Raw genomic sequence first — 26,985 nt, forward strand, 5'->3', positions numbered from 1 at the left:
TTTTTCAATTTTTATTTTTATTTTTGGTGAGTTTGCTTGTTGGGGGTGGGTCCACCTTGGGTTAGGGTGACGAATGAAGGCAAAAAAAAATATAAATATAGCAGATGCTCCCTCATGGTAATGTTAAATTCTTAAAGTAAAAGTGACATTCTCCTTTATTTTTCATTTTCATCCTTTTACTTAAATTTTTAACATTACCATGAAATGACTCAGGATGTTTGAGAGTGGTTCCAGCCTCATTGGACTTCATATGGAGAAAATAGAATTTCATATCCTATTCAAAATTCAGCAGACTTAACAGTTTTCAGGAATTCAGGATCAATGGGATTGTGGCATTTCATTAGATTATATCAAGTATGAAGGTATGCGATTAGCATTTAATCAAGAGCACCAAGCCCTATATGTACCCTAGTGTTGGTGGCGTTAATTGTTGAACTCCTTTGTCACGCGGCACGCCCTTAGCAAAAAATTACCTTTCAATCAAGTCAAAATCATCGATCAAGCATGTTAAGCTTTTTCTACCATATTTTAAGTCTTGAATTAGGTAGTTTGATCAAAATTGGGCAGTGTTGACTAATATCCCTAGACAATCGAGGTAGAGGCAAAGGCTAGACAAGAGGAGAAGAATCTAGATTCTAGATGGTTGATGCATCTAAATGGTTGATGCTCGAATAATTAATCATTAATGTACAATGGATGTTATATCTATCTTGATTTATGCAAAAATATGCATGTTTTCATGTCTTCTACAATTAATTTGGTATTTGGGATGTTTGTTTTGAGTATAAATGCAAAAAAATATAAATATATATATATAGCTGACGCTTCCGCGGACGCTTCGCTTCCTAGATTTTTGGAAAATGACGCTTCCGCGTCCCCGCTTCCAAAAAACGCTTCCGCTTCGTCCCCGCTTCGTGCAACATTGATCTGTAGTGTATCTTCCTTGCCCAAGGAAGATCTCCCGGTTCCTTCTGCCATACTTCCAGTCCTAGGAAATAATGCATCAACCCCAAATCCTTCATATCAAACTCTACTGCCAAGTTCCTCTTGCATTCCTCTAAGAGCCTTAATGACCCTGTCAGGAAGAGATCATCCACATACAATACTAAGACGAGTGGCTCACCCTCTACCATCAAATAGTAAAGGTTGGGATCTACGTCACTCTTGACAAATCCCATCAGCTGCAAGTAGCTGTCAATCCGACCATACCATGCCTTGCGAGCCTATTTGAGCCCATGTAGAGCTTTCTTCAATCTACACACCTGAGTGTGTCTCTCATGAGTCTCGAAGCCCTCTAGCTATTATGTGTACACTTCTTCCTCTATCACCCCATTCAAGAATGTTGTCTTAACGTTTGTTACAGGTCATTTGGTTGCATTCATTCAAATGGGGTGAAAACTCAGATTAATCAACATCCTTAACATTTTGTCATTATCCCTATGCAAAGCCCTAAGCATCATTTCTCCAAAAAGTCGTTTTTGAGTCAATCAGCTCAAAACCATGTTTGTGGGCCCAATGCACCCTACCCTTTAGTCCATCTATGATGGTCGCATGTTGCATAACTAAGAAACTGCACTGATCAGCGCAGGTTGCTCTAATTTGCAGGTGTGATGATTCTAGAATTTTGGGAAAAATAATAAATATTTACGAAACTTCTCCCACAAGCTTCTAAGGTGGGTTTAACCATTTACCATGAATAGAGATCTTGAATTCCTACTCTAGAGGTCTTGTCTCTTATAATTAGAGCTCATCCTCTTTCATATGTGGATCTGAAGCCTAGATTGGTAAATCCTAAACTACCACTTTTACCCTATAAAATCATTGCCTCCCATAGAGTATCAGTTGGCTCTTGGAGACTCTTAGCTATGACCTAATGTTGTTGCTTTTACCTAAGGATCCATTACCATCCTTGAGTTGTGATTGAAGGCTTTCCTTGCATCTAAGGAAGGACATGTTTGGTGAGAGATTCTACATTGTCAAGAACTGTAAAAGGGGTTGTAATCTTCTCCTACAATTTATTAATACAAGAAGCTTTGTTTTCCTATGCTTTGCATCTATTTGATGCATATGTATTTCAATGCCCACTTGACTCATTGAATATAGATATTACTTTATGCTATGGATGTCTCGTAGTTCTCTTGTTCGTTGTGATTGTCTTGCAGGTTCCATTTATAGTAATTGGAGGTGGACTCAAAGTCTACAAATCAAGAGAAGAGGAAGACTATCGTTGGACTCCAGGTAGGGCCTTCCCTCCATCTATTAATTTCTCCAAGGAAAACATTGTCCTTTTTGGTTTCTGTTGTTTCTAGGTTAGCCACTAGATCTGGGGGATTCACTTCTATCCGCAAAAGAAAATTTGCCATAAAACAACTTGGCGACTCCACTGGAAACGAGATGTTCCTTTAGTAGCTTCCTCAATTTATCCATTTTAGACCTTTCAATCTGACTTAAGTTGACTTGTTTATAGAGTAATTAGTCTTGGGAAAGCATTAGTCTAAGCTTGGTAGGCTCTGTGTTTCGCCTTTTGAAAAAAGAGTAGCCCTAGCGCACTTTCTGGTCTGCGACTAAGTAACCGAGTGCACCTGTCTCTCTCTGCAAGTGTGATGCATCGCACTAGTGTCTGTGTCTAGCTTGCAATGGTTCCTATAGGATGCAAAAATTGCATTTCTATGTCTTGCTCTCACTTTTGATTTTGTCCACTAAATTTTTCTAAGCCTCTGTAACAGTCATTGTCTCTACAAAAGCCATCAATGTGTTTACATTTGTGATTTGATAAAATGTTGATGAGGATTTGTTTGATTTTTCTTCCTTCTTGTCAATTAGGGTTTGTAAGCACTTAGCTTGATTGTTGATTGAATGAAAAGAATTTTCATATTATAGTGGCAGTCTATGTGAGTTCTTTTGGTCAATAATCTAGCTTCATATTCATTTTCATTGCATTTGAAATTGAAAAAAAAAAAGATCTCTTTTTTGCATTGCATATAGGGTTTTTCGAATTGCATTGGAATAGTATATTGAAAGATCTGATTAGGAAGTTTCCATTTGTTGCATCTTTGATTATTGCATTATTGTTTGTTTCTTCCTTCCCGTAGATAGATCTTCATTGAAATGAAAGATTTATTTTCATCATGCTAGTTGGATCCTAGGAAGTTCAGGTGAATTCGTACCATGATCCTTAAAATTGAAACTTAATTGAAGATCAACTTTAAAAAAAGTTCAATTAACCTAAGGAGCATTTGTAACATTAATGACACATATAGAGGCTAGAGACGTGTTCCGGCGTCATTAAACGTGGGAGATGTCATTATTTGTCTGCATTACATTCTAGGGGTAGTCGGTATTTCGAGTACGTTAAGTATATTCGATCATTTTCCATGTACCTTCGGGTATATCAGATGGCATTCCCGATATGAAAAGTATATAGGAATACTTCCTATCGTAGAGGATGCATTAGACAACACTACCACGGATTCTGCTTCCACGTACCTCCGGATATATTTTGGAAGTCCCCTACAAGTTGCTATCTTGCATAGGTAACCAAGTCGAACACCTACTATGACACACAGAACACAACAGTCGGGGAGATTGTCTGCACGTATTGGAAACGATATTTCGCAGTTCACAATTGCTTGGTAAACCCTTTTGCCTAGTTACCCCTGTATACGCAACAAACATCCTATCTATTACTTGAGCTAAAACTCGACTGACACTAAAGCCAAGTATTCGCATGTCATAAAGTTAGCTTTGGCAGTTGTCCAAGTTGTCCAAAGGTTTCGCCACCATACACTGCTTCGGAAAACTATTGTAGTTTTCTGATTGCAATCCAACGACTTACATTTTGTCACATCAATTACTGGGGGGCAAGTACTCCAAATGGATTGTCATCCTTCAAGAGTTTGATTTGGAATTCATCAAGTCCAAATCAAAGAAATCTATAGTCTTCGTTGAACTGATCTGCGACCTTCCCTCGTCTGAATTAGAATTGACCACTGATGATTCTATTCCAGACGAAACGTTGTTTCTGATTGATTCTTTTGACCCTTGGTATGAGGATATTATAATTTATCTCCAAACCTAAACTTTCCGGCTTGATACTACTCAATTTGATCAGCATCGAATACACTACCAAGCTCGTCAATACGTCATAGCTAGTGACACTTTGTACCGCCATGTTATTGACTCAATTTTTCGACGTTGTCTTACTATGAGGAGGTTGAGAAAACCTTAAATGATTGTCATGTTGGAGCATGTAGCGAACACGTCTGGTTATACACCCACCCAAAAGATTTGCGTGCTGGTTATTTCTGGCCGACCATGTTTCACGATTGTATTATGGCAGTCCAGAAATGTCACACGTGTCTGATTTATAATAAGAAAGCACGTGCTCCACTTGCTCCCATGCATCTAGTTATTGTCGTTGGCCCATTTGCCCAATAGGGCATTAATTTTATGACCTATAATCGTCGTTCGACGGGGGGGCATGTCTACATTATTGTTGTTGTAGACTATTTTACTAAATGGGCCAAAGCAATGCCTACATATGATAACACCGACAAAACTGCTGCATTATTCCTTTTTAACCATGTCATTGTCAAATTTGGTGTGCCTCAAGCTATTGTTACAGACCATGGCAAACATGTTCGGAATTACATCATGTCTGAACTTACTACCAAGTTGGCCCTTCAACATGATAGCTTCACTGCCTAGTACCCACAAGCTAATGGGCAAGTAGAAGCCATTAACAAGGTTTTGAAAATGATGCTTCAACACATGGAAGGGATTCATATGATGAATTCGCCAGCCATTCTTTTTTCCGCTTTATGGGCATACCGAACATCTGTCCAAACAGCGACTGTATTCACACCCTTTTTGTTGGTGTATGGTCTAGAAGTAGTTCTCCCAATTGAGTGTGAGATTCCATCTTTAAAATTAGCCATCGAGCTTCTTCCCACAACTTCCATAGAAGAAGAATGTTTTTTACATCTAGCTCGCCTAGATGAGACCCGACATGATGCCGTAATGACCAACAAGGCTCACATAAAATGTGTCAAAACACACATTGACCATAATGTTAAACCATGTGCCTTCTAGGAAGGTGACCCAGTCCTTTTATATGAACAGGAAGCTGACAAATTAGGAGCTAGGAAGCTCGAACCATTATGGTTAGGTCCGTACATAGTCAAATGTGTACTAGCAAAAGGAGCCTATGACCTAGTTGACTTTAATGGAATCCCTTTGGCGCAGCCCAAAATGCGTTGTACCTAGAAAATTACTATGCCTAGTTTACCTTTGCATAGTCGCCATGTACATACTGCATAGGTGTGTTAAGTGTGTTTGCAGTGTGTTTCCTTCAAAATTTCCTATCATCTCTGTTAATCTTGAATTACATTTGATTTGTAGATGTCGTCGTTCCCTCAGCTATATGTTGGTTATGCTGATGGTGCTAGTCGTAGTACTTGGAACCTTACTTCTGTAGCGTGGGCAATCTATGCTCCCGATGATGAGTTAGTGAGTCTACAAGGAAATTGGATTGGTCGCTCAACTAATAATATCATTGAGTATAGCATAGTGATTGAAATGTTATCTAATGCTATTTCGCGTGGTATTCGCTATTTAGTTGTCAGAATTGACTCACAAATTGTGGTACAACATTTAAATAATGTTTATTCAGTCAGAAGTCCAACTTTATTATGCATGTTTTTAAAGGTTCGCTTCCTAGAACAATGCTTTGATTACATTCAATATCAACATATTCCTAGAAGTCTAAACACAATAACCGATGCATTAGCCAATTATGTTTTAGACAGACATTTGCAAAACATGTAAATAATTCAATCAACATCACACATTGAACAAGAGAATACAACAAATAGGAAACATCGATAGATAGCTGTATATAGAGTTTAGTTTTACGAAAAAATTGTGTCTGAGACACACATGGTCAGACAGCGTATAATATCAAAATAAATGTACACAAAAAATGGCTCAAAATCCTCCTAGTCAACTAATCCCGATGATGATCACAAAAACAAAAAACTGTGTGGGCAACTTTACACAGCAATCGACTGATGCGCTCTAGTACTCCAATAGTGTACCACTGCAATCGCATAGGGATCTCATTGATCCTAGCCTCTGGCACACCAAGGGTTGAACCCTCAACATGATGCTCAAACTCGACAAGAGTCTCAGCTATGTTGGGCTCCTCCATCTCTCCCTCTACCCTTGTAGCAACTCCAATCTGTGCAAGTTGTGGTTGTCCCTGTCATTGAAGATACGACAAGCCCACTGGTCGAACAGGTCGAATATCTACATGTGAAACCAATAGTTAGTCTCTGATACATTTAAAAACAAAAAAAAATGGTAAAATCTAAAAAACCAAAAAACATTCAAAATGACATTGTTTTACCTATATCACCCCATTGCTTGCCTTTAGGTAAAATGAGCTCTGGGTCTCCTCGGAAATCAACTTCGGCATATGGATAGTCCTTGATCATGATAAGTTGTACCCACATCCAACGAAAGGATGTAGGGATAAAACTCATTTCAGGTGCACCCCCATGACGAGATATGAGATCTACCCATTGCCTCATTCGTGGAACCCTAAGTTCGAGAAGCTCGCAAGAAATTCGTTGAGTTCAGAGTAATGGTATCCTCTCCAAAGAAAAAGAGATCAAAATAGAACCATACCCAAATTTTTTCAAGCACCCATCCTTTGCTCTGTTGAGTTGCTCCTTCAGATTAGCCAATACCCCTTCACTCTAGTGGAAGACAGTAGGTTCTATGCACTCAAATGCATGTTGCAATTTGGACTCGGTAACTAAATTCAAAGCGGCACTGCCAACTAGCCGAGCAATAGTGAAGAGGGTCGTCCAGAGAGGAAGTCGAATGACATCTTTGATCTCTATCTTGCCATCCTTTATTTCCTCAGAACGAGGCCTACAATGGGCAGCTATGTACCCCTTCACAGTGTCACCACTTCCTCTCATGCTAAATAATGAGATAGGAGCTCCTCTCCATGATAAACCTATCAAGAAATAGATATCCTCCACCTCTATTCTGACAGTATGTGCCCCAATCCTGAAGAATTGTCTTTGAATATCCCATTCTCCGACCAAATATTCCAGTAAGTCAAACTAAGGTCTTATGCCTGGAATCCAAAAAAATTTAAGGAGCCCATAGTTCCTTAAGGCTTGTATTGTTGTTGGGTCATTTGTAGCATCCAAGTCCTGAGACTCATGTTCTCTTTCCTTCCAGCATAAAACCATTTTTGCTCCAGTGAATAACTGCAAAATCACAACAAAAACACTTAGAATAAGTCTTGTGCAAAAATTTGAGATAAATCTACCTTAAAATTATAAATCTTTTTCTCAAACTATGCCCATCGCACCTGTCGTTTAGTGGACAGAGCGACCCGGCGCACTTTGCCTTCTCAGCAGGTGCGCTGGTCCACTCTTCCTAAGGTAGATCAAGCAGACCCAGTGCACCTTTCGATACAAAGAGGGTGTGATGGGCCTAAGGAAAAATTTAGACCCTAAAATGCTGAGAACTCTCAAAAATTTGAGTCAAACAAAAACTAAAAACCGTAAAAAGGGAGAGAAAGATAGATCTTCTACATAGAACCGATGGCACTAGAATTGGTGACAGGATTGGCTACAATCACCTGCTGAAGTTTGAAGGTAAAATGCACTTAGAGCTCACTCACAAGAGGTAAAATGAAAATGGTAAAGAAATGTGTTTGCTTTTCACTATTTATGGTCAAATTAATTATTTATTTAATATACTTTTAATATTTTGACCTGATTTTTACCATGTCATATATTTTTTATCATATTTTTAATGAAAATTTAAATTTGTGACTAAGGATTTAAAATAAATAAATTAAGGGGTATTTCACTTAAATGTTAAAAATTTTAATGTGGCCTATGGCCCATTAATAATTTCGATTTTTTCTAGCCCATCGATTTGTTTTACTTCATCAATGTTTATTGCCTAAATTAAAGTCCTTTGGTGTTAAATGCTAAATCTTAAATTTTATGGTCAAGGTGCGATAAATCATATTGGCTTTTGGAAAAGGTTAATTAATCCTAGATCTGGGCAGTTGATGAAAATTATTTTAGATCTGCAATCTTTTGCATGTTACAGTGTTGGGCGTTTTTTGTGGATTATTTATGATTGTCACTTTTCGTCACATATTGAAAATCGTTCTGGATAGCTTGTTTTATTGATGGTTAATTCAAAAATATCGAAGGCACTGGTCTATAATTGTTTTTATCTTGTGGTCATGTCTTGTTTACATTGGCGTTTAATCTATCAATCTGATTTAATCGTTTAGATTCATCAAATTGTCCATCATTAAAATCTCCTAGAGCCCGTGATCCACAGGCTTTCTCATCTATTTACCTTAAGGACTACCCCCCTCGACTTGCCTAGGAGAGAGTCTAAATGGAATAAGGATTAGGAGTGACAGCCCTTACTCTCAGCATTGTCGCGGTGTTTAGAAACTCTGTGCGACAACATTTTTGGCGCCATTGCCGGGAATCATTTTATTCTCGGCATTTCAACGACATTTTCTCATTGTTTTTAATCATCTCATCTTTTCTGCCATTCATTAGCCTGTCAAGTAGCACAATTTTTCCTGGCGTCATTTGATCTTTTCATCACCTTATCTTTCATCATCTCATTAATCATTTCATCTGCACCTTTAGCACCTAAACATCTAGGTTCATTTCTTGTTTGGGTGGCGACTCCATTTCTTTTATTTTATTTTTTCTCAGACAAGAAGCCCTCCCTTATATCCGGTTGTTTGTTGCCCTTTGGATCCTAGAGTTAGAATCAAGTTCAAGCGACGACTCCACTTATTTCATTTCTACAAGAATTTCTACTCAAAGCTCGCTTCTTGTGGATTTCTTGATTTTCTTGAGCAGAGGTCTCTCTCTATCATCCATTTGGTCCCTCATTATTCATCATGGATTATTCGTTTTTACTAATGTTCTCCATGATATTTCAAAAGTGGTCATTCATAAATTGTCTTTGTTCTCGGGTGGTGATTCAGTGGTTGTTAGAAAGCATCTATGCAGGTTTTCTCGTATAATGCTCATATGTTGTAGTTCTCCCCAGTATGATCATGAAGATGTCAAAATGCGTCTATTTGCCTTTTCTTTAGAAGGTGATGCTTTGAATTGGTTTAATAATTGTCCTGAAGATTCTTTCGCTTCTTTACAAGACATCATCAATGCTTTAAAAGATAGATATGGTTATCAAGATAGCTCGCCTTGTGCCCCTAAAATTATGCAACAAAATGAAAGTGATCTTGTGAATGATCGAGCTGTCGATGAAAGATTTCAAGACAATTCTCCATATCAGAATGTGCCATCCACCTGTACCGTTGCAGATCAAATCCATGATAGTGGAAAAGCGGGAACAAGTTATCAAATTAGTGTCGATAATGAAAGGGAAGATGAGAAGCAAATTATAGAAGAACTAATGCGGCTGGTAAAAAATATGGAGCTTAATCAAGAAAAATTTGTAACTGATTACGTGAAGGATATGAGAACTTTATACACCCACCTGGACAAGCGAAATAAGGAGATGGAAACCATGAAAGCTAATCATGCCAAGGAAATTAATTCTATGCAAAACAAGTTATTAACTATGGATGAAGAAATGACCATCATGACATTCGATTATAATAATCAGTTGGCTACCATGCAAGCAAATCATAAGAAAAAGATAAACCATATGCAAAATTGTTTCATAGGCATGAAAGCAAAGAATGACAAAGCAATAAAAGATATGGAAGCTAGTCAGATATGTCTTCAGAATAAGTTGTTGAGCATGGAGGAAGACCATGCCAAGGAAGTCAGTGCTATGAAGGTTGAACAGTCTAGCCAGATGGATGCCATAACAATATAGGTACAAAAATTTCAACAGCGATCCAAGGATGAAAGAAACAAGGAGACGTCGACAGATCAGAAGCCTCCTTATCTGCTGCAACAAGCTCCATCTTATTATGAGGAGGTCATTTGTTCCATTGAAAAGTGGTTAATTGAAGGTGACACGGATAAAATTGAAAACGATAAAAATCAGATGCAAAATGAAGAAAGACATGTCACGCATATCTTACATACTTCATCTGAGAGTTTTGAAGCAAAATGTTCCACATCATCAGCGATACAGCCTGCCACAAAGAAAGGATGCAAGAGAAAGAGAATGAGAAAGCGATTTGATGCATCAGATAGCTGTAAGCAGCTTGATTTTTGGATAGGAAAAAATCCTATTGTATGCAGGATTGGACATGGCACATCTAAAAAACAGTCGACAGATTTACATAAAAGCAAGCAAATGCTCAGTATGCGCTATATTGAACGCATTTGATGCCATGGGGCATCTTTGTATTGTATTTCTAACCTTATGCCTTGTCATTTCAGTGTTTCATTTTGTACTTAGATTTGGTTTTTCATGTTGTTAGACTAGTTAATAAATGAAGAGCTTATATCTTTCCTGTGCTTAACGTTATATGATGATTTTTGGATGGACGCTACTTATGTTTTGTTGTGTGTTGCTTGGATGCAGATTCTGGATTCTCACATTCCTCCAGTGCAGCAACGTGTCCCCAAGTAGAGCCATATGTTGACCACTACGTGTCAACGACCCATAGTAGTACACCCCCTTTTTCGCAAAATGGATAGCACCTGATCGACGTGTTCCTGCCATCCAGCTATCATCATCAGCCTGAGAATCATCTTATAATGAAAACACAGTTTGCATGTGTATAATGTAAATAATCTCAGCAAATCCGTGTCGTGTATGTAATCACCTAGGTAAACCTAGTTTTTTGGTAATGATCTACATTCCGGGAGGTTTTTTGTCTCACTGATCTATTCTCGGATGGTCGGTAGAGTTTTCCTTTAGCCTACCCCAAAGCCGGAATGGATTTTGTCACTGGAATCTCAGGGGAGTCCTAGTGTTCTAGATCAAGTCTATGTAAAAGTGATTTGGGAATAATCCTAACTATTTGGTTAGATTATTTTATTACAAATTGCGTGATCTACTAGATTATATTTGTGTCGCAGAACTGGGTAGTCTGTGAGGGTCTTTTGCAAATGGGTTTTCCCCCTTGAGATGTAAAAATGTGAAAATCATGATGTAAAGTGTCTTGAGGGTTAGAAAAATAATTTATCCCCTCATAGGTCCTAGGTCCTAGGTAAATTTAAATTTTCCAGAGGTAAAATTTGTGGATCCTTTAGAAAATTAAATCTTAACAGATCCAGGGACTAAGATTAATTGATTATTTTGCTAAATTTTATGCCTTGGGTCCCTGGGTTAAGTCAAAGTTAAAATTTTGAGGAAATAAATGCAAAATTTTAATTTTTGAATTTATTAAAATGCATTTAATTGAAAAATTCGAAATTTCTTCAACATTTAAAATTTCAACGGATGAGATTAAAAGAAATTTTGATCCTCATCAATAAAACAGTGCGAACAACGCATATGGATTTCCAAATGAATTCATTAATCATGAGCAAGCTGAAGCTCAATAATAATACAGAGATATTTACAATAATAGAAACATCAAGTTTCTATGTAGAATATGGAAACAATCAGTTTCATCTAAGAAACTGCTAAAAGAATAAAAATAGCAACAGCTAAAAGAATGAGCATTAAATACTAAATAGGAATATTCTAATACCCTCCCTTAATGCTCAATCTATTTACAACACCAATAGACCCTCGGAATTTTACAAATTTATCAGGACCAAGAGGCTTGGTGAAAATGTCGGCAGGCTGCTCTGTTGTGGGAACATATTGCAACTGAACTGAGCCATCTTCAACAAGTTGGCGAATGTAGTGGCAATGAGTTTCCACATGCTTTGTTCGTTCATGAAAGACTGGATTCTTGGCAAGTTTGAGCACTCCCTAATTATCACAAAACAAAGAAGTAGGCCCTGTCTGGGAAACATGCATATCTGCAAGCATACGTCGAAGCCAAACTGCCTCACAGGATGCCTTAACTGCTCCCCGATACTCTGCTTCTGTTGAGGAGAGAGCCACTGCCTGTTGCTTCTTACTAGTCCAAGTAACAACACCGGATCCTAGACTAAACACATACCCAGCTGTAGATTTACGGTCATCAACCGAACCGGCCCAGTCAGAATCAGTGTAACCACTGAGTATAGGATTGGAACTTCGAGTGTATAGGAGGCCATAATCAGAAGTGCCACGCACATATCGTAGCACACGCTTTGCTGCTATCCAATGATCAGCTTTAGGAGCTGACATGAAGCGGGAAATGTAGCTTACTGCAAAACTGATGTCAGGTCTGGTAGCAGTAAGATAGATGAGACTGCCCACTAATTGCCTGAATAAAGTTTCATCCACAAGGGGAGAGGATGACTGTGCTGAAAGTTTGAGCCCTGGTTCCATAGGAGTCGTGGCCGGTTTGCAATCCTGCATTCTGAACCTTTCCACAAGATTTTTGGCATACTTGGACTGAGAGAGAAAGATCTGATTTTCCATCTGCCAAACTTCAACCCCCAGACAGTAATGAAGAAGTCCCAAGTCTGTCATCTCAAAAGTTCTGCATAAATCTTGTTTGATCCCATGAATCAAATGTGCAGAGCTGCCAGTAATGATAAGGTCATCCACATAGACAACCACAAACAAGATATCATCACCAGTATGCTTGATATACAGGTTTGCATCAAATGGGCTCCGCTGAAAACCCTGATCTGTCAGGTACTGATCAATTTTCATGTACCAAGCCCGAGGAGCTTGTTTCAATCCATAGATTGCTTTAGCTAACCGACACACTTTCTGTTCTTGACCAGCAACCTTGAATCCTGGAGGTTGCGTCATGTAGACTTCTTCTTGAAGATCACCATTTAGGAAAGCACTCTTTACATCCATCTGATGAACTTTCCAATTGAACTGAGCTGCTAGGGCAAGGACAAGCCTTATGGTACTCATCTTGGCTGTAGGAGCAAAAGTCTCCTCATAGTCGATGCCTTCCTTCTGTGAGAACCCTCGAGCCACAAGACGAGATTTATACTTGTCTATGGTTCCATTAGCTTTGTATTTCACTTTATACACCCATTTGCAGCCTATGGGCTTTTTCCCTGCAGGAAGATCAGAAAGTGTCCATGTGTGATTCTGAAGACTCTGGAATTCGGCTTCCATAGCCTGTTCCCACTCAGATGTACCCTTAGCCTCTGAATAGGTTTGAGGCTCAAAAATATTGTGTAGGTTAGCCATAAGAGCAAAATTGACTATAGACTGTTGTCTGTTCTTATGTCTAGAAGTTCTACCTTCAAGGAGCTCATCATCCCGGAGATCACCAATGGTTTTAGCCCACCATTTAGGCCGAAGAGTAGAAGAACCAATATCAGGAGTAGAGGAACCAGTATCAGGAGGAGGTGGAGAAGACTCAAGAGCAATAGGGGCAGCAAGAGGAGGGTTATTTTCTGGAGGAAGCTCAGATAGAGTATTATCAAATACTGATGCTACATCATCCCTCCCATCAGGTGGACCGACCGGAAGAAGAACACTGTGAGGCTGATCCTCAGAACACTGCTCAGAAGAAGAAGACTGAAAGAATCCTCTGTCTTCATCAAGTACTACATCCCGACTGAAGCTAAGACGACCAATGGCTATATCTATCAGCCTATAGGCCTTGTGATGATCAATGTACCCTGTCATCATGAGTTTCTGGCTTTTGGAATCCAACTTAGAGCGCTTAGCAGCTGGAATCCAAACATATGCAACTGAGCCAAATACTTTGAGATCACTGATCTTAGGCTTACGGCCAGACCAAACCTCTTCAAGAGTCTTCCCTGTAACAGCCTGAGTAGGTGATCGGTTAAGAAGGTAAACAGCAGTAAATACTGCTTCAGCCGAGAATTTGTTTGGAACACTCCTGTGTTGTAACATGGAACGAGCCATTTCAACAACCGTGCGGTTGCGACGCTCGACAACACTGTTCTGCTGAGGAGTGTAGGGGGTGGTTAACTGACGTTTGATGCCATGAATATCACAGAAGTTGGCAAAAGCTGAAGAACAAAATTCCCCCCCATTGTCGGTCCTAAGAGTCATGATGTTATAGCCAGACTCTTTTTCAACTAAGTTTTTAAACTTCTGAAAGGTACTAAGTGCATCAGATTTATTTTTTAGAAAATACACCCACATCTTTCTACTGAAATCATCTACAATAAGTAAAAAATATTTGCAAGCAGTGATAGAAGCTGTATTCATAGGACCACAAATATCAGCATGAAGTAACTGGAGTACCTTAGATGCGCGCCAAGATTCTCCATTCTTGAATGAAGACCGATGTTGCTTTCCCGCTTGACAGGCGCCGCATACCCCCAACTGCTGAGTCTGAATATCAGGTAATCCTGACACAAGTCCCTCCCGAGAGAGCTGAGAGAGATACTGCATATTTAGATGCCCATATCGCTGATGCCATAGAGTACTGATGGGAGAGACACGTGCTGCTAGAGCCACTTCTGGAGAGTCACCGGTGTCAAGTAGTCTGTATAGGCCATGGTCCTCTAAGCCAACAGCAACTGTAAGACTAGTCTCCCTGTCAATAATGGAGCACTTGTGCGCACTGAATACTACATCAAGCTGAGGAGAATTTCTCATAATCTGGCTGACAGACAGCAGATTAATTTCCATACCAGGAACATAGTATACATTCAGAAAGATGAGTGTGCGCCCACCAGACTGGATTTGAACTGTACCTCTGCCAACTACTGTGTACTTTTCACCTCCGCCAAATACCACGGAATCACTGAAAGGTGAAAAATCAATAAACCAGTCACGCCTGTGAGAAAAATGGCGTGATGCACCAGAATCAATATACCAGGCAGAGGACGGAACATGATCTGAAGACCTTTTAGCCATAAAGGCGTAAAAGACAGAATCTGTCTGTTCGGAATGTTCTGTCAGATTGGTGAGTGATGCCATTTGAATGTTTCCCAAAGACAATAAAAAAAATCTGGCACAAATTTCAATGTAGATACCCGCTGATCTTGGTGCAATAAAGATAAACAAAGCAGAATTTGATCTGCGAAACAGGTTCAAGAAAATATATAGCGCATACCCGGCAAAATCTCCAATGTGGAGGTTTGCCGTTACACCAAAACCCGCAGGTGTTGGTAAACATTACAAGCCAGTAACTAGGATCCCTAGGGTGGAAATTACGAATTCTATAGAGGTGCGGTGATTCTTCCAACACCCCCTCAAACGCAACTTGGGGGAATCGAACCTGGGTCCAAGCTCTGATACCATAAAACAGTGCAAACAACGCATATGGATTTCCAAATGAATTCATTAATCATGAGCAAGCTGAAGCTCAATAATAATACAGAGATATTTACAATAATAGAAACATCAAGTTTCTATGTAGAATATGGAAACAATCAGTTTCATCTAAGAAACTGCTAAAAGAATAAAAATAGCAACAGCTAAAAGAATGAGCATTAAATACTAAATAGGAATATTCTAATAATCAACAGTCGAGATTACTTTGACAAGGATCACTCGAACTACCCGTTGAAGGATTTATCTTTAAATAGGAGGTCATTTGTCAGCCAGTGTCATCCGAATCTGGATCGTGTACTAAGCTCTCAAGCTCTTTTGTGAAAACTATCAATCAATAGCTCTCTTAGAATAACCTAAATACAGGTATCTTATTCAGTTTGTTGGATCTAGGTAACATTTTAATTTTGATTGAAGTAGCAAGTATCTCTATTTCTTCAGAATTTTATTGTTGTTCTATTTCTCTACTTGATTTGATGGTTGAACTAGTGTTTGCGGAAGATCTCTCAGGTTCTCATTGAGCATTTGGGGATAGTCCTTGATTGGACCAACCAACTCTCAACACATATTTTCTGAAGAGCCTACTTCATATAAGCCTCAGGATTTATCTAACGATAATTTTTTTCCTGCAGGGTGTTTTTGGGCTAGTACCTCTCTAAAAATTCAAAAACTTTTAAATATTTTGTGGAAATTTTGATAGATCTGGCTATCAAGAGCCTTAAATTATCAGATCTGAGAACGGAGTTGGACACATACTCCTCAGATTTGATAGATTTGTAAATTATTTATATAGATCTGTATTTTATTTGTATAGATCTGTTATTTATTTGTGTAGATCTGAAATTTTTGTAACATAATTTTGAATCTTAACACTTGGGTTTTTGGGATTTTCTCTAATTTTGTACATATTGGGTATTGGGTTTTTCTCTTTTCACTTGTGCAAGAACAGATCTGAGAAATCAGCCAAGTAAATCTTTAGATCTGAACTAGATCTAGGCCTTGGAGGGCAAGATCTGGGCTCAAAGATTGTTTGCAGGAATAGATCTGAGAAATCAACCAAGTAAATCTTCAAATCTGAGCTAGATCTAGACCCTGGAGGGAAAGATTTGAGCTCAAAGATTGTTTGCAGGAATAGATCTGAGAAATCAACGAAGTAAATCTTCAAATCTGAGCTAGATCTAGACCTTGGAGGGCAAGATCTGGGCTCAAAGATTGTTTATAGGAATAGATCTGAGAAATCAGCCAAGTAAATATTCAGATCTGAAAAATCAACCAAGTAAATCTTCAGATCTGAGCTAGATCTAGACCCTGGAGGGCAAAATCTGGGCTCAAAGATTGTTTGCAGGAAAAGATCTGAGAAATCAGCCAAGTAAATCTTCAAATTTGAGCTAGATCTAAGCCCTGGAGGGCAAGATCTGGGCTCAAAGATTGTTTGTAGGAATAGATCTGAGAAATCAGCGAAGTAAATCTTCAGATCTGAGCTAGATCTAGAACCTAGAGGGCAAGATCTGGGCTCAAAGATTGTTTACAGAAATAGATCTGAGAAATCAACCAATTAAATCTTTAAATATGAGATTTTTTCAAGCAGATTTGAGGGTTTTGAGATAGATCTAGGCCATGAAGGGCAATATCTTATCCCAAATACTTTTACAAGGCCAACCATTAAAGATTTTGCAATAAGTATGAAGATCTGAAGCAAAATGATTTCTTTTAGAACAAGGATTACAAGTTTTGGGGCTCCTAAGCCCAGATCTACCTTCTCCTAGCCCAACGCTAGTTCTATTGGGCCTAATGTTAGTTCTCATTGGCCCTAGATTCCCTTGCTCCATTTCTTATTTGAATATTTGATTTTCTGAAGCTAATCATTGGTGGGTTTTTGCAGAAAATTTGGCAAATATTTGTGTTTCAGATATTGAAAATTTTTGGCACTTGAGCAAGTGATCTTCAAGGCCTAGGGCCTAAGGGTTTGATCTCTAAACCATCTTTCTTCTCACTGTTTGCTACAGCAGTCATATATCTTTCTAATAGTGGTGAAAAACACATCTAAGTGGTTTGAAATTAACTAGAAAATTGCTAAATATATTAATAAGTCATTTATGTTTGATGTGTATTAAGAATTTGGCCTAGATCTACATTTTGGGTCACTATTATCTCTGAATAATTTTGTTTCTGAAGTCTAAAATATAACAATGGAAAAATTTCATGTGGGTTAGCCTAAAATCAGTTCCTAAGTTGTCTAATACATTAAGGAATTAATTTCTTGAGTTGAGCATTCATCATTAGGCTTATTTCATGTTTTAATTGTTGGCTGTAGCCTGTAATAAGTATATCAGATCTGATATAATTCCAGAAATCATATCATAAGAGGGTGAAAATTTTTGATAAGTCATGAGGGCAAGTTTGGAAAAATTTCGATAAATTTTTTGCATAAAGATATCATTGATAGCTTACTGTTTTCATTGTCATATTGATGTTGTCATAAAGTTTTTCTTACTGCTGTCATAAAAACTAATTTCTGAAAATTAAGTACTCTATCATGGAATTGTGATAAAATGCATATCTTTTGTTTCATAAACTGAGTATTTTTTGAGCATCTGTTGACATTGATTGCAAAATTTTTTGTTCTCTTTGGGCTATAACTGTATGAGAAAGATTTGAAATAAGCTTGTGTTCTAATTGTAATATCTTCAGGGGTTTAATTTTGAGTCTTCATTTAATAAAGCAAACATTTCATTTGGGTATTGGAAGTTTTTGCGACATAACCATCTTTTCATCCTTGAATCTAACTTCATCTCATCTTCTCATCATCTAGTGCATTTGCATAAATAAAAATTACTTCCAAGCATAAGCTTGGTCGATAAAGAGATAGGTATCCATCAATCTTTGCTTGAGAAGCTTGTTTTAATAATACTTAAAACAGTGACCTTGCAGACATCAAAGACACAACTCTCTGCAGCACCGGAGACACCGGGTATGTTAGAATTTCAGGAAAGGTATCGTTAATCACACCTTAGTGTGTTTTTCATTATCTTCTCTCCCCCAATTACTACGAAATCAGGCTCAACACAAAAAGGATTGAAAGATTCACATTTAAATAGGCATTTAACTAAAATTAATCAAAAGTCTTGCATCTCACATTATTTTTAGGAATTACATTTCATATAAGATAAGTCATTCATCTAAGTAGCAGTTGCTAATCGATTATTTGATCTTAATTTCCCTAGCAAGATTGTAGACTCCATAAGGCACTAGTATCAATCGTTTAAATTCTAAACAAATCCTATAAGTCTTGCTAAATCTTAATCAAGTACTTGATCGCTTCAGTGTGTCTCCCGAACCAGTTGGTTCCCAACCAGTTCTTCTTCATTCCATTTTTCCATAGGGTATACCCCCCTTAGCCTGCTATAGGGAGACAGCTTAAACGGAGAGATTGGGGATCAGGATGATAGCCCCCGATCTAAGCGGTTCTCACAGTGCCCAGAAATTCTGTGTGACAACAGGTCTGATGAAAAGAAGACCCGTGCTCTCCTTGAAGCTTGAACACATCAAAGCATCCAAATGGTTTACACACTTTTTTTTTATCTTTTTCTTTTTTTGTGGGTTGAAGGGATCTTGTTAAAACCTTGGTTTCTACTGTTATATTATACAAAGGCTAAATTACCTGTATATTCTGGGAGAGATTCGAGAAAAGTATTTGTTGATGGAGAACTGAATTGGTAGATCTCATCATATTCGGCCATTTGTGCACTGGATGCCATAAACTACCTACTGATCATGTTGACAGGGCCCTCGTGGTGTAAGGTTGCAGCAGTGTGGTTCAATTACAAAAAGAATACTATAAATACTATCAAGCAGAACGTGGTGATCATTGGTGTTCACTCAAGCTGTTTGGTGGCCAGCTCAAGTGAGGTGTTCAGACTCAGCGAAAATAGAGTTTTATGTTATCATAATCAAAGATTCAGTCGACCAATCAATCTTTAATCTATCATTTCTACAAAGTGCTCACATGCCAGTAAGGAATATTTCATAGCTGTGATCAAAATATTTGGATTCAGAGAATTGGGGTTCACTACAATGAAGAGACTAAAGTGATTGATTTAGTCATGTGGTTTTTTTGGATACTTAATGGCGGTTTCCCAAATTACATCTCTCTAATGAGGCATTTACTTGTAGATGTATTGGTTATTAACTTATTATACATTCATTAATATATCTAGAATATATTTTTTATGCGCTAGTCTTTTGTGTATTTGACATGTGTATGTCAATGTTTTAAAGACTCCGACTTCGACTCCGACTCGGCCGAGGATCGACTCCGACTCCGACTCCGAAACGGTAATGACTTGGCCGGCTCGATTTCAATGACTCGGTCGTTGTAAAAAATACATTAAATATTTATTTTTTTTATAAAAAACATAATTTTAAAGATTTTAAACATAATTTTAAAGATTTTCATTCATGTTTCCAAACACACAGCATTATAATATAGATGGAAGACAACAAATGATCAAAGTAGGCTCATGAACCAATCCATTATATCAAAATGGTACCCAATGGCAATACATAGTCAACTGTCATACATGATCGAAGACTCAAAACAAAAAACACATAACCAAGGAGGCTAGAAATGGCCTCTACAACAAAAGTAAACTGTGACGGTGACCAGACTCCAGTACTAGTACTACAGTACTACTGGCTAGTAGCTACTGTCAGAGGAGCCAAGATCATGTCGATCAATCTCTGGATCATCATCATCAGAGTCAGACAGGGGGCCCCATGGCTCCTCTTCATCATCATCATCATCCCCAACTGCAACTGTAGAAGTGGTACCACTAGCAGGTTGTGCAACTGCAGCAGATGCAAGCTGAGATAGAGTAGATATGCGGCTGCGCTTCTGTCGTGGCTGAGCAGAGGAAGCACCTACAACTGGAGTCCTTGCTGGCTGTGACACTGAGGCTGGTGGATTGGGATCTGCATTCAACTGAACAGGCTGAAGTTGAACAACATGTTCAAGTTCAACTGATGTCTCCATATCTAAATCTAAATCAAGATCCTCATCAGGATCAAACTCTGCTGGACAACTCTCCACTACCCAATCTGATGTTGGATCAATGTCTTCCAACACAGTGGGATCTGAATCAGGTCTTTTGTTCAGCAAATGGTTTCGTCTGAGCCGAAGGTTGTATTGGACATAAACTAGATCATTTAACCGTTTTTGATCCAAACGGTTTCTCTTCTTTGTGTGAATCCTCTCAAAGACAGCCCAATTGCACTCACACCCAGATGCACTGCAAGTTTGACTCAAAATACGAATTGCATACCTTTGCAATTCAGGACAATGGCCACCAAAGGCCACCCACCATTGTGCTGCAAAAAACATAGGAGTGTAATGAGTTAGCTCAACAAAATTACAAATTATATCTAACTTTCAAATTATAAATGATTTAACAAACTTTAAAAAAAAAGTAAAACTATTAAGAATTTGAAAATTGAAATTTTTGTTTACCTGGCTCATCTGCTTCTCTTGCAATCTTTGCCAGGTTCTTCCCAAAGGTACCTGCTGCATTGCTGAAGATATTGGCCTATCGGTGTATCTCCAGCTGATCAGACTCCAATGGGATCATGCGTTCAATGCAATCAACCAGTCCATCTCTGACCTCCCCCCTCAAAGCTCCTGACTCCTTAGCTTTATACTGATACCGTGGGTTCAAAAAATACCCAGTTGCATGTATAGGGCGATAGAGTTGATTGTTCCATCTTTCATCAATGATTGCCCAAATGGGCCCATACTTTGCCACTCTATCCTTGTATACGTCTTTATTTGCTCCTTTGCTTGATCCATAGCCTCATAAATGAAGTCCATAGCCAACCTTTCCCCATCCACCAACCGCAACACCTTAACTAGTGGCTCAGCAAGCTTCACAATCTCTGTTGCCTTTCTCCAAAAAGTTTCTTCATGGACTTTCCTTTTCAATTCTTTGCCTTCTGGTTTGTTAGACCAATTGCTTTGATTCCATTCATCACTGGAAAACATCTTTTGCAAGTTTCTATGTTGGGAAAGCATAGATTGCAATGTCAAAAAATGTGTAGCAAATCTAATGATGGCAGGCCTAATAATATCCTTGCCCCCAATGTGTTTCCTCATGAGGCTCAAAACCAATGTATGATTGTAGATAAATTTTGTTATGCTTTTGGCATGATCTATAGTGTTTTTGACCCAATCTAATTTTCCAATATCCTCAAGCATGAGGTCTATGCAATGTGCAGCGCATGGGGTCCAAAAGATGGTCTTGTGTTTTTCCTCTAACAGTTTACCAGCAAGAACATAGTTAGAGGCATTATCTGTGATGATTTGAACAACATTAGCCACCCCCACCTCCTCAACAACCTGATCCAATAGCTGAAACAACAAGTGGCCATCTTTTATCTTATTAGATGCATCAACTGATTTTAAAAACATGGTTCCCTGTGGGTAGAAGACAAGAAAGTTTATGATGGTACGGTTTCTTTTATCAGTCCATCCATCTAACATGATGGTACACCCTGTTCTTGCCCATGAGTCCCTGAACTCTTACAAATACTCATTAATGGATTGAATTTCTTTCTGCAAACTAACCCCCCTTAGCTCATGCATAGTAGGGCCTTTGAAGCCTTTTCCAGCAGCATGTATGGCATCAAACATAGGCTCATAATATGGTGAACGAGCAGCATTAAAGGGGATATCAGCATCATACCACCATCTAGCTATGTAATCACAAGCAGTCTCCCTCAATTCTGTCTTCCAATGGTCATCTAAAGTGGGTTGCATTTGAGTTTTACTAACTTCAGGACCATGTGCATCTGATGGAGAGGAGGGAGTGAAATAACTTTTGATAGTCACATCACCCTTTTTCATTGACATTCTACCCTTTCCCTTATCTTGAACAGAACCAAAAGAGGGAGGAACATATCGGAAAGGGTTGGATGTATCAGTTTGAGGGATAGAGGAAGAACCCTCAAAATCATAATGGGGGTTGGCAGCCATCGTTTTTTGTATCTCCCTCTTCCTCCCAATTTCAGCCTGTATGTCTCTTTGCCTAGCCTTATCTTCTTTAAATTTCTCAAAGCTGGCCAACAAATTCTTCCTAATCTCCCCAATTTCTGGTGAGGTACATGGGGTAATTTGGCCTCTAATCCCTGCCAAGTGTTGTTTCAGCCTATTAATGCCCCCAGGACCTTCCTTGATTTTCCTATGGCAAAATTTGCATTGCATTTGACTATCAACCATTTCAACATATGCCCAAGCAGGATCTCTTGCTCTAGGTGCCATTTTTTGACTAGGAAATGAAAGCAAACAATCTGAAAATGAAAAAAAAAAAAAAAAAAAAACTTGATTCAATGTTCATTTATTTGACAAAAAACACTCTCTAAGATTTCTAGATATGCACCTAAAATTTACTAAGCAAAAACAGATTTATAGAGGTGAAAAAAATACCTCCAAGCACAAACTGCCTCCTCAAGCTTGCTCCAAGAATCAGCTCCTCAATGCGCTCCAAATGGCTGCCCAAGAAGCTCCGCACTCCAGCTACAATGCTCCTCCAAGACTCCTCACTGCTGCTCCAGAACAAGCTCAAGAACTACTCACTAACTCTCAAAGAAGACTCTCACTCAAATGCATAAGATCGCTGTGAGTGAATGAGAGCACTTGGGTGTGTTATATAGGGTTTGGGGGGGGGGAATGGACCCCAAAAATCATTTAGTAAATTCATAGACCTATTTGGAGTCCAAACCAACCAAAAAACCATTTAAAAATCCATTAAACTTTTATAAATCCGTTGTTTGACGTGTTGCTGGGCGGTTTCATGTGACTCGGCCGAGTCATAACGGAAACGGCCGAGTTGGCCGAGTCACCCATGACTCGGCCGAGTCATGGGTGACTCGGCCAACTGAACCGTTTCCATGGCCGGGTCATAACTTGGGCCAATAACTCGGATCAACCAGGCCGTTTCGGTTTCGAAATGGCCGTTTCTTAAAACACTGGTGTTTGTACAAACTTTATAACAAATGTTGTTTTTTGGGTCAAAACCTTGCAAATGGAACTTAATAAAATCAAAATGAGCTTTTAAATCTTCTATCTTTGGTTCTGACCATTAATGGAGTCAAACAGATGTACACATTGGTTAGTTAGTTGAGAGACATAAGTTACAACTTTCATAATTTTTTTAAATTTTGTATCTTTGATTTAGTTACGTGTTATTTTTTGATACTTAATGGTGGTTGCCCAAATTACATCTCTATCATGAGACATTTCTGCGCTAGTGTTTTGTGTGTATGTACAAAGTTCCTAACAAATGCTTTTATCTTTTGGGTCAAAACCTTGCAAATGAAACTCGATAAAATCAAAAGTTAGTTTTAAAATCTTCTACCTTTGGTTCTGACGTTAAGTATTTAAATATTCTACCTTTGGTTCTGACCTTAGGAGTCAAGCAGGCGTACACATTGGTTGGGTGATTGAGAGAAATATATTACAATTTTCATAATTTTTCTTTTAAATCTTCTATCTTTCACTTTTATTTCTAATGGAGGTACACAGTCGTAGACATCAGTTGAGTGATTGACAGACATGATCTTTTATTAATTTATGCTTGGCAGATCTTCTCCTGTCATGTGGCATTTCTTGACTCGCCAATTCTACCCTCCATATGAGTATCATATAACAGTAATTAAAGACAAAGTCATAATATGAAATGACCACTCCATAAGGTATAAATGAAAAGGCATCTCTTTATCAGTTTATGAATTGTTGGGAGTATTACCAACTCATACCTACTAAATTCATTTGTATTTTTTACAAAAAAATGGATCGACAATTATTCTATATCAGTTGTTATATGCCATGTCCACTGCACGCTGGCTTTCATTAGCAATAAGGGAACCATGCAAATAGGCTATCAGATTCATTTGTGCATGTATTTCATAGCATACATAAATGTAATAATAGAAACAAGCACCGCAATGTCTTGCATATGCAATCTAAAAATTGTTCACATTAATTAATAATTATTAAAAAGACTATTAGCAACAGCTATCTGTAATATGATAATATCACATGCAGACTGATCACATATTCAAGATAGGATCTGACTACTGCAATTAACTATCGAATACACTATTAGAGAGTATACCAATTCTGTCATAAATGCTTGTTTGTTGAGGCCTTCTAAAGCAGTATTTGCTGCTTCGAGAATACGGGCCAGGTATGCCACAACACTGTCCACAACAAATGATGGTTTTATGATCAGAAAAAATAACTAGTTCAAGATTAAATAATTTAAACCAATGCATACAATAAAAGTTGATTAAGACAAAGCATCTTCTACACACCGAGTACAAGCAACTGTTGGACGATGGTCTGGGGTATTTCCATCATCTGGAGACCGATAATCAGTTGACTTCTGCTCAGCAGCCAGAAGACGATCCACCTAGCACAACATTCAAAATAATTAACATTTTTTTCTCTCTGATTATTTTTCAAAAGGAGATTGAGTAAAAACAGCTGGAGAATCTGTTCTCAAATGATGTAACATAGAACAGAGTTGCTCAAAGTCAAAACATCTGTTGCATATAGATTATTAAATCACAGAAAAGGCCATTACAACCAAACACATTAACGGGATGTAAAGAACAAGTGCCATGAGCCTTGAAGCAGCCTTCCCAAACCAAACATAGAAATTTGAATAATTCAATGTGCCGCTAATGAGGATGGTAACTACAATAGTTTCTACGCATAAACAATATCCTTATGTGTGTGTGTGTGTGTGTTACTTTTCTTTCTAGTTCACCATCTTGTCTGCAAAATTTAATGACAGAAGTGGAATGGAAGAATAAGTAACTAAATAATGGAGATATTTTCAAGACTCCGATGTAGAAGAATAGGTAACAATAGATTGAGGAAGGAGATGACTTGAATGAGAGGCTACCTGTGAGCATCAAAAAAGGCAGTGATATTTGTCAAGATGACCAGGGGATCAAGGTCAAAGATTAGACTAAAATGGCAGGGGAAGACTGTGCCAAATGGTCTCTGGAGAGTGATGGAAAGCTGCACACAACTCATGCCTCCTTTACAAAATGAGAGGCATCACATGCAGAAGAGGCCAGTAATGGTGTGATATATGGAGGGGTTATGAGGTGGGATTATGGAAGAGGGCATGATGAAGTTGTCTGTGTTGTGCCTTGCAATCATTGTTACACCACCAATTCATAGGGTAGGACCCATTGTTTGGGGAAGGAGATGAAGGCTGGTAGAACAAGAAGATGACTTTAAGGTTCCTTCCTGGATGGTAGAGGAAAGGTAATCATTTTTGGAGGAGACAGACTCCAGGGGAAAGAAGCATCAAAAAGGGGGAGGAGTTGGTGGGGATGGGAAGAGAGTGCATTTGTATTTTCTCCAAAATAAAATAATGCAGCAAATATAAAAATACTGACCTTAAAAATATTTCCCCCTCCACAGATATATATACATATATATAAATCAAAAAAGTCTCCTTTTTGAACCCTGGTCATCTCCACACTATCAAAATACTTTAACCAACTCTTCGAATAGAGACCTTGAAAAATAAAGTGACCAAAAATTCGTTTGAGCTTTCAGCCTAAACAAACTGAAAATATATCATGAACCCTGCTTTACAGGTTCTATTTGCATATGCAGGAGGAGGCTAAGGCAAATTGCAGGGGTTCAATGCACACAGTATTAGAGAGAACCAAGATCGTCATAGACACGTGAATGAATCGATCCTGTAGCACCTCAAAAAGAACCCAAGTTCATGGAGGGAACCTAGAAAATGTGCCATGCAGCTTGGGGAGGCTGCATTCCTTGCAACACAGTACAAGATTAAATCATTAAACTACCAAAGACAGACTCAACTCAAAGACGAGCCAAAAAATGGAGAAATATTTTACTTCAATGGATGGCTAGTTTGAGCTGTGAAAAATCGCTTGAAATGCAGTAACTGGAATTTATTCTCCTAACAGAATAATTATGAAGTTTATTTGCTACAGCAAACAATGAATAAATTGCACTGCAATTTCTTCACCATAAAAATATTGCGGAAAATAAAAACAAAAACTGAGAAAATAGAGCACACACACAATCAAATTTGACAAAGTTATTTTTTGGACAAATGTCCCCAGAAAAACCCAATGAAGGGAAACCGGTGCAGCAGATGAGGGTTTTATTATTATAGCAGCAGCAAATCTGAGTACAAAATCCGGAAGCCCAAACTGGCAATCCACAACAAGATAATCTGGCCAAAATTATTAGAGATAATTTTCTCTCTCTCCTCAAGCAATCCCGGCACAACTTAGCTTCAGAAATTGGCTCTTCTGGAACCCCTACATAGGCCTCTGTGCAACCTATAACTCGCACTCGTAAAAACTGCGTCTAATCAAGTTGTTCTACCTACTGTTGACTCTGGAACCAATTCTCCGGCCCTCTAAAAACTTTCTTGGCCTCTAGAAGTTGAATTGACCTCCTGTCCAGCAAAATTGAACTGCCTCTATGAAACTACCTGCATAGCCTTTTGAGGAATAACTTGGCCTCCTGCTGTTGACTCTCCCAAACTGGAAATCTCCTTCGGATATGTTGTCTTTGCTCCCTCTTACACCCATGTCCCTTCTAGCTCGAACTCT

General features: G+C 38.4%; 1 protein-coding gene across 2 annotated transcripts in view; it reads right to left on the minus strand.

Annotated features, from left to right (window-relative positions):
* SEC10 (exocyst complex component sec10) overlaps positions 1–26,985 on the minus strand; it is a 320,447-nt gene that overhangs the window by 33,678 nt on the left and 259,784 nt on the right. For both annotated transcript variants that reach the window (XM_089459095.1, XM_089459096.1), the window contains exons 20-21: positions 24,682–24,779; positions 24,483–24,567 (exon numbers count right to left, since the gene is read on the minus strand). In XM_089459095.1, coding sequence (XP_089315221.1) covers positions 24,483–24,567; positions 24,682–24,779 — 183 coding nt within the window. The remainder of the gene's footprint in view (positions 1–24,482; positions 24,568–24,681; positions 24,780–26,985) is intronic.

This window comes from Pinus tabuliformis, chromosome 7 (assembly GCF_031772625.1).
Source record: "Pinus tabuliformis cultivar Carrire ecotype Pingquan chromosome 7, CPIR1, whole genome shotgun sequence".
In the NCBI taxonomy this organism is placed as follows: Eukaryota; Viridiplantae; Streptophyta; class Pinopsida; order Pinales; family Pinaceae; genus Pinus; species Pinus tabuliformis.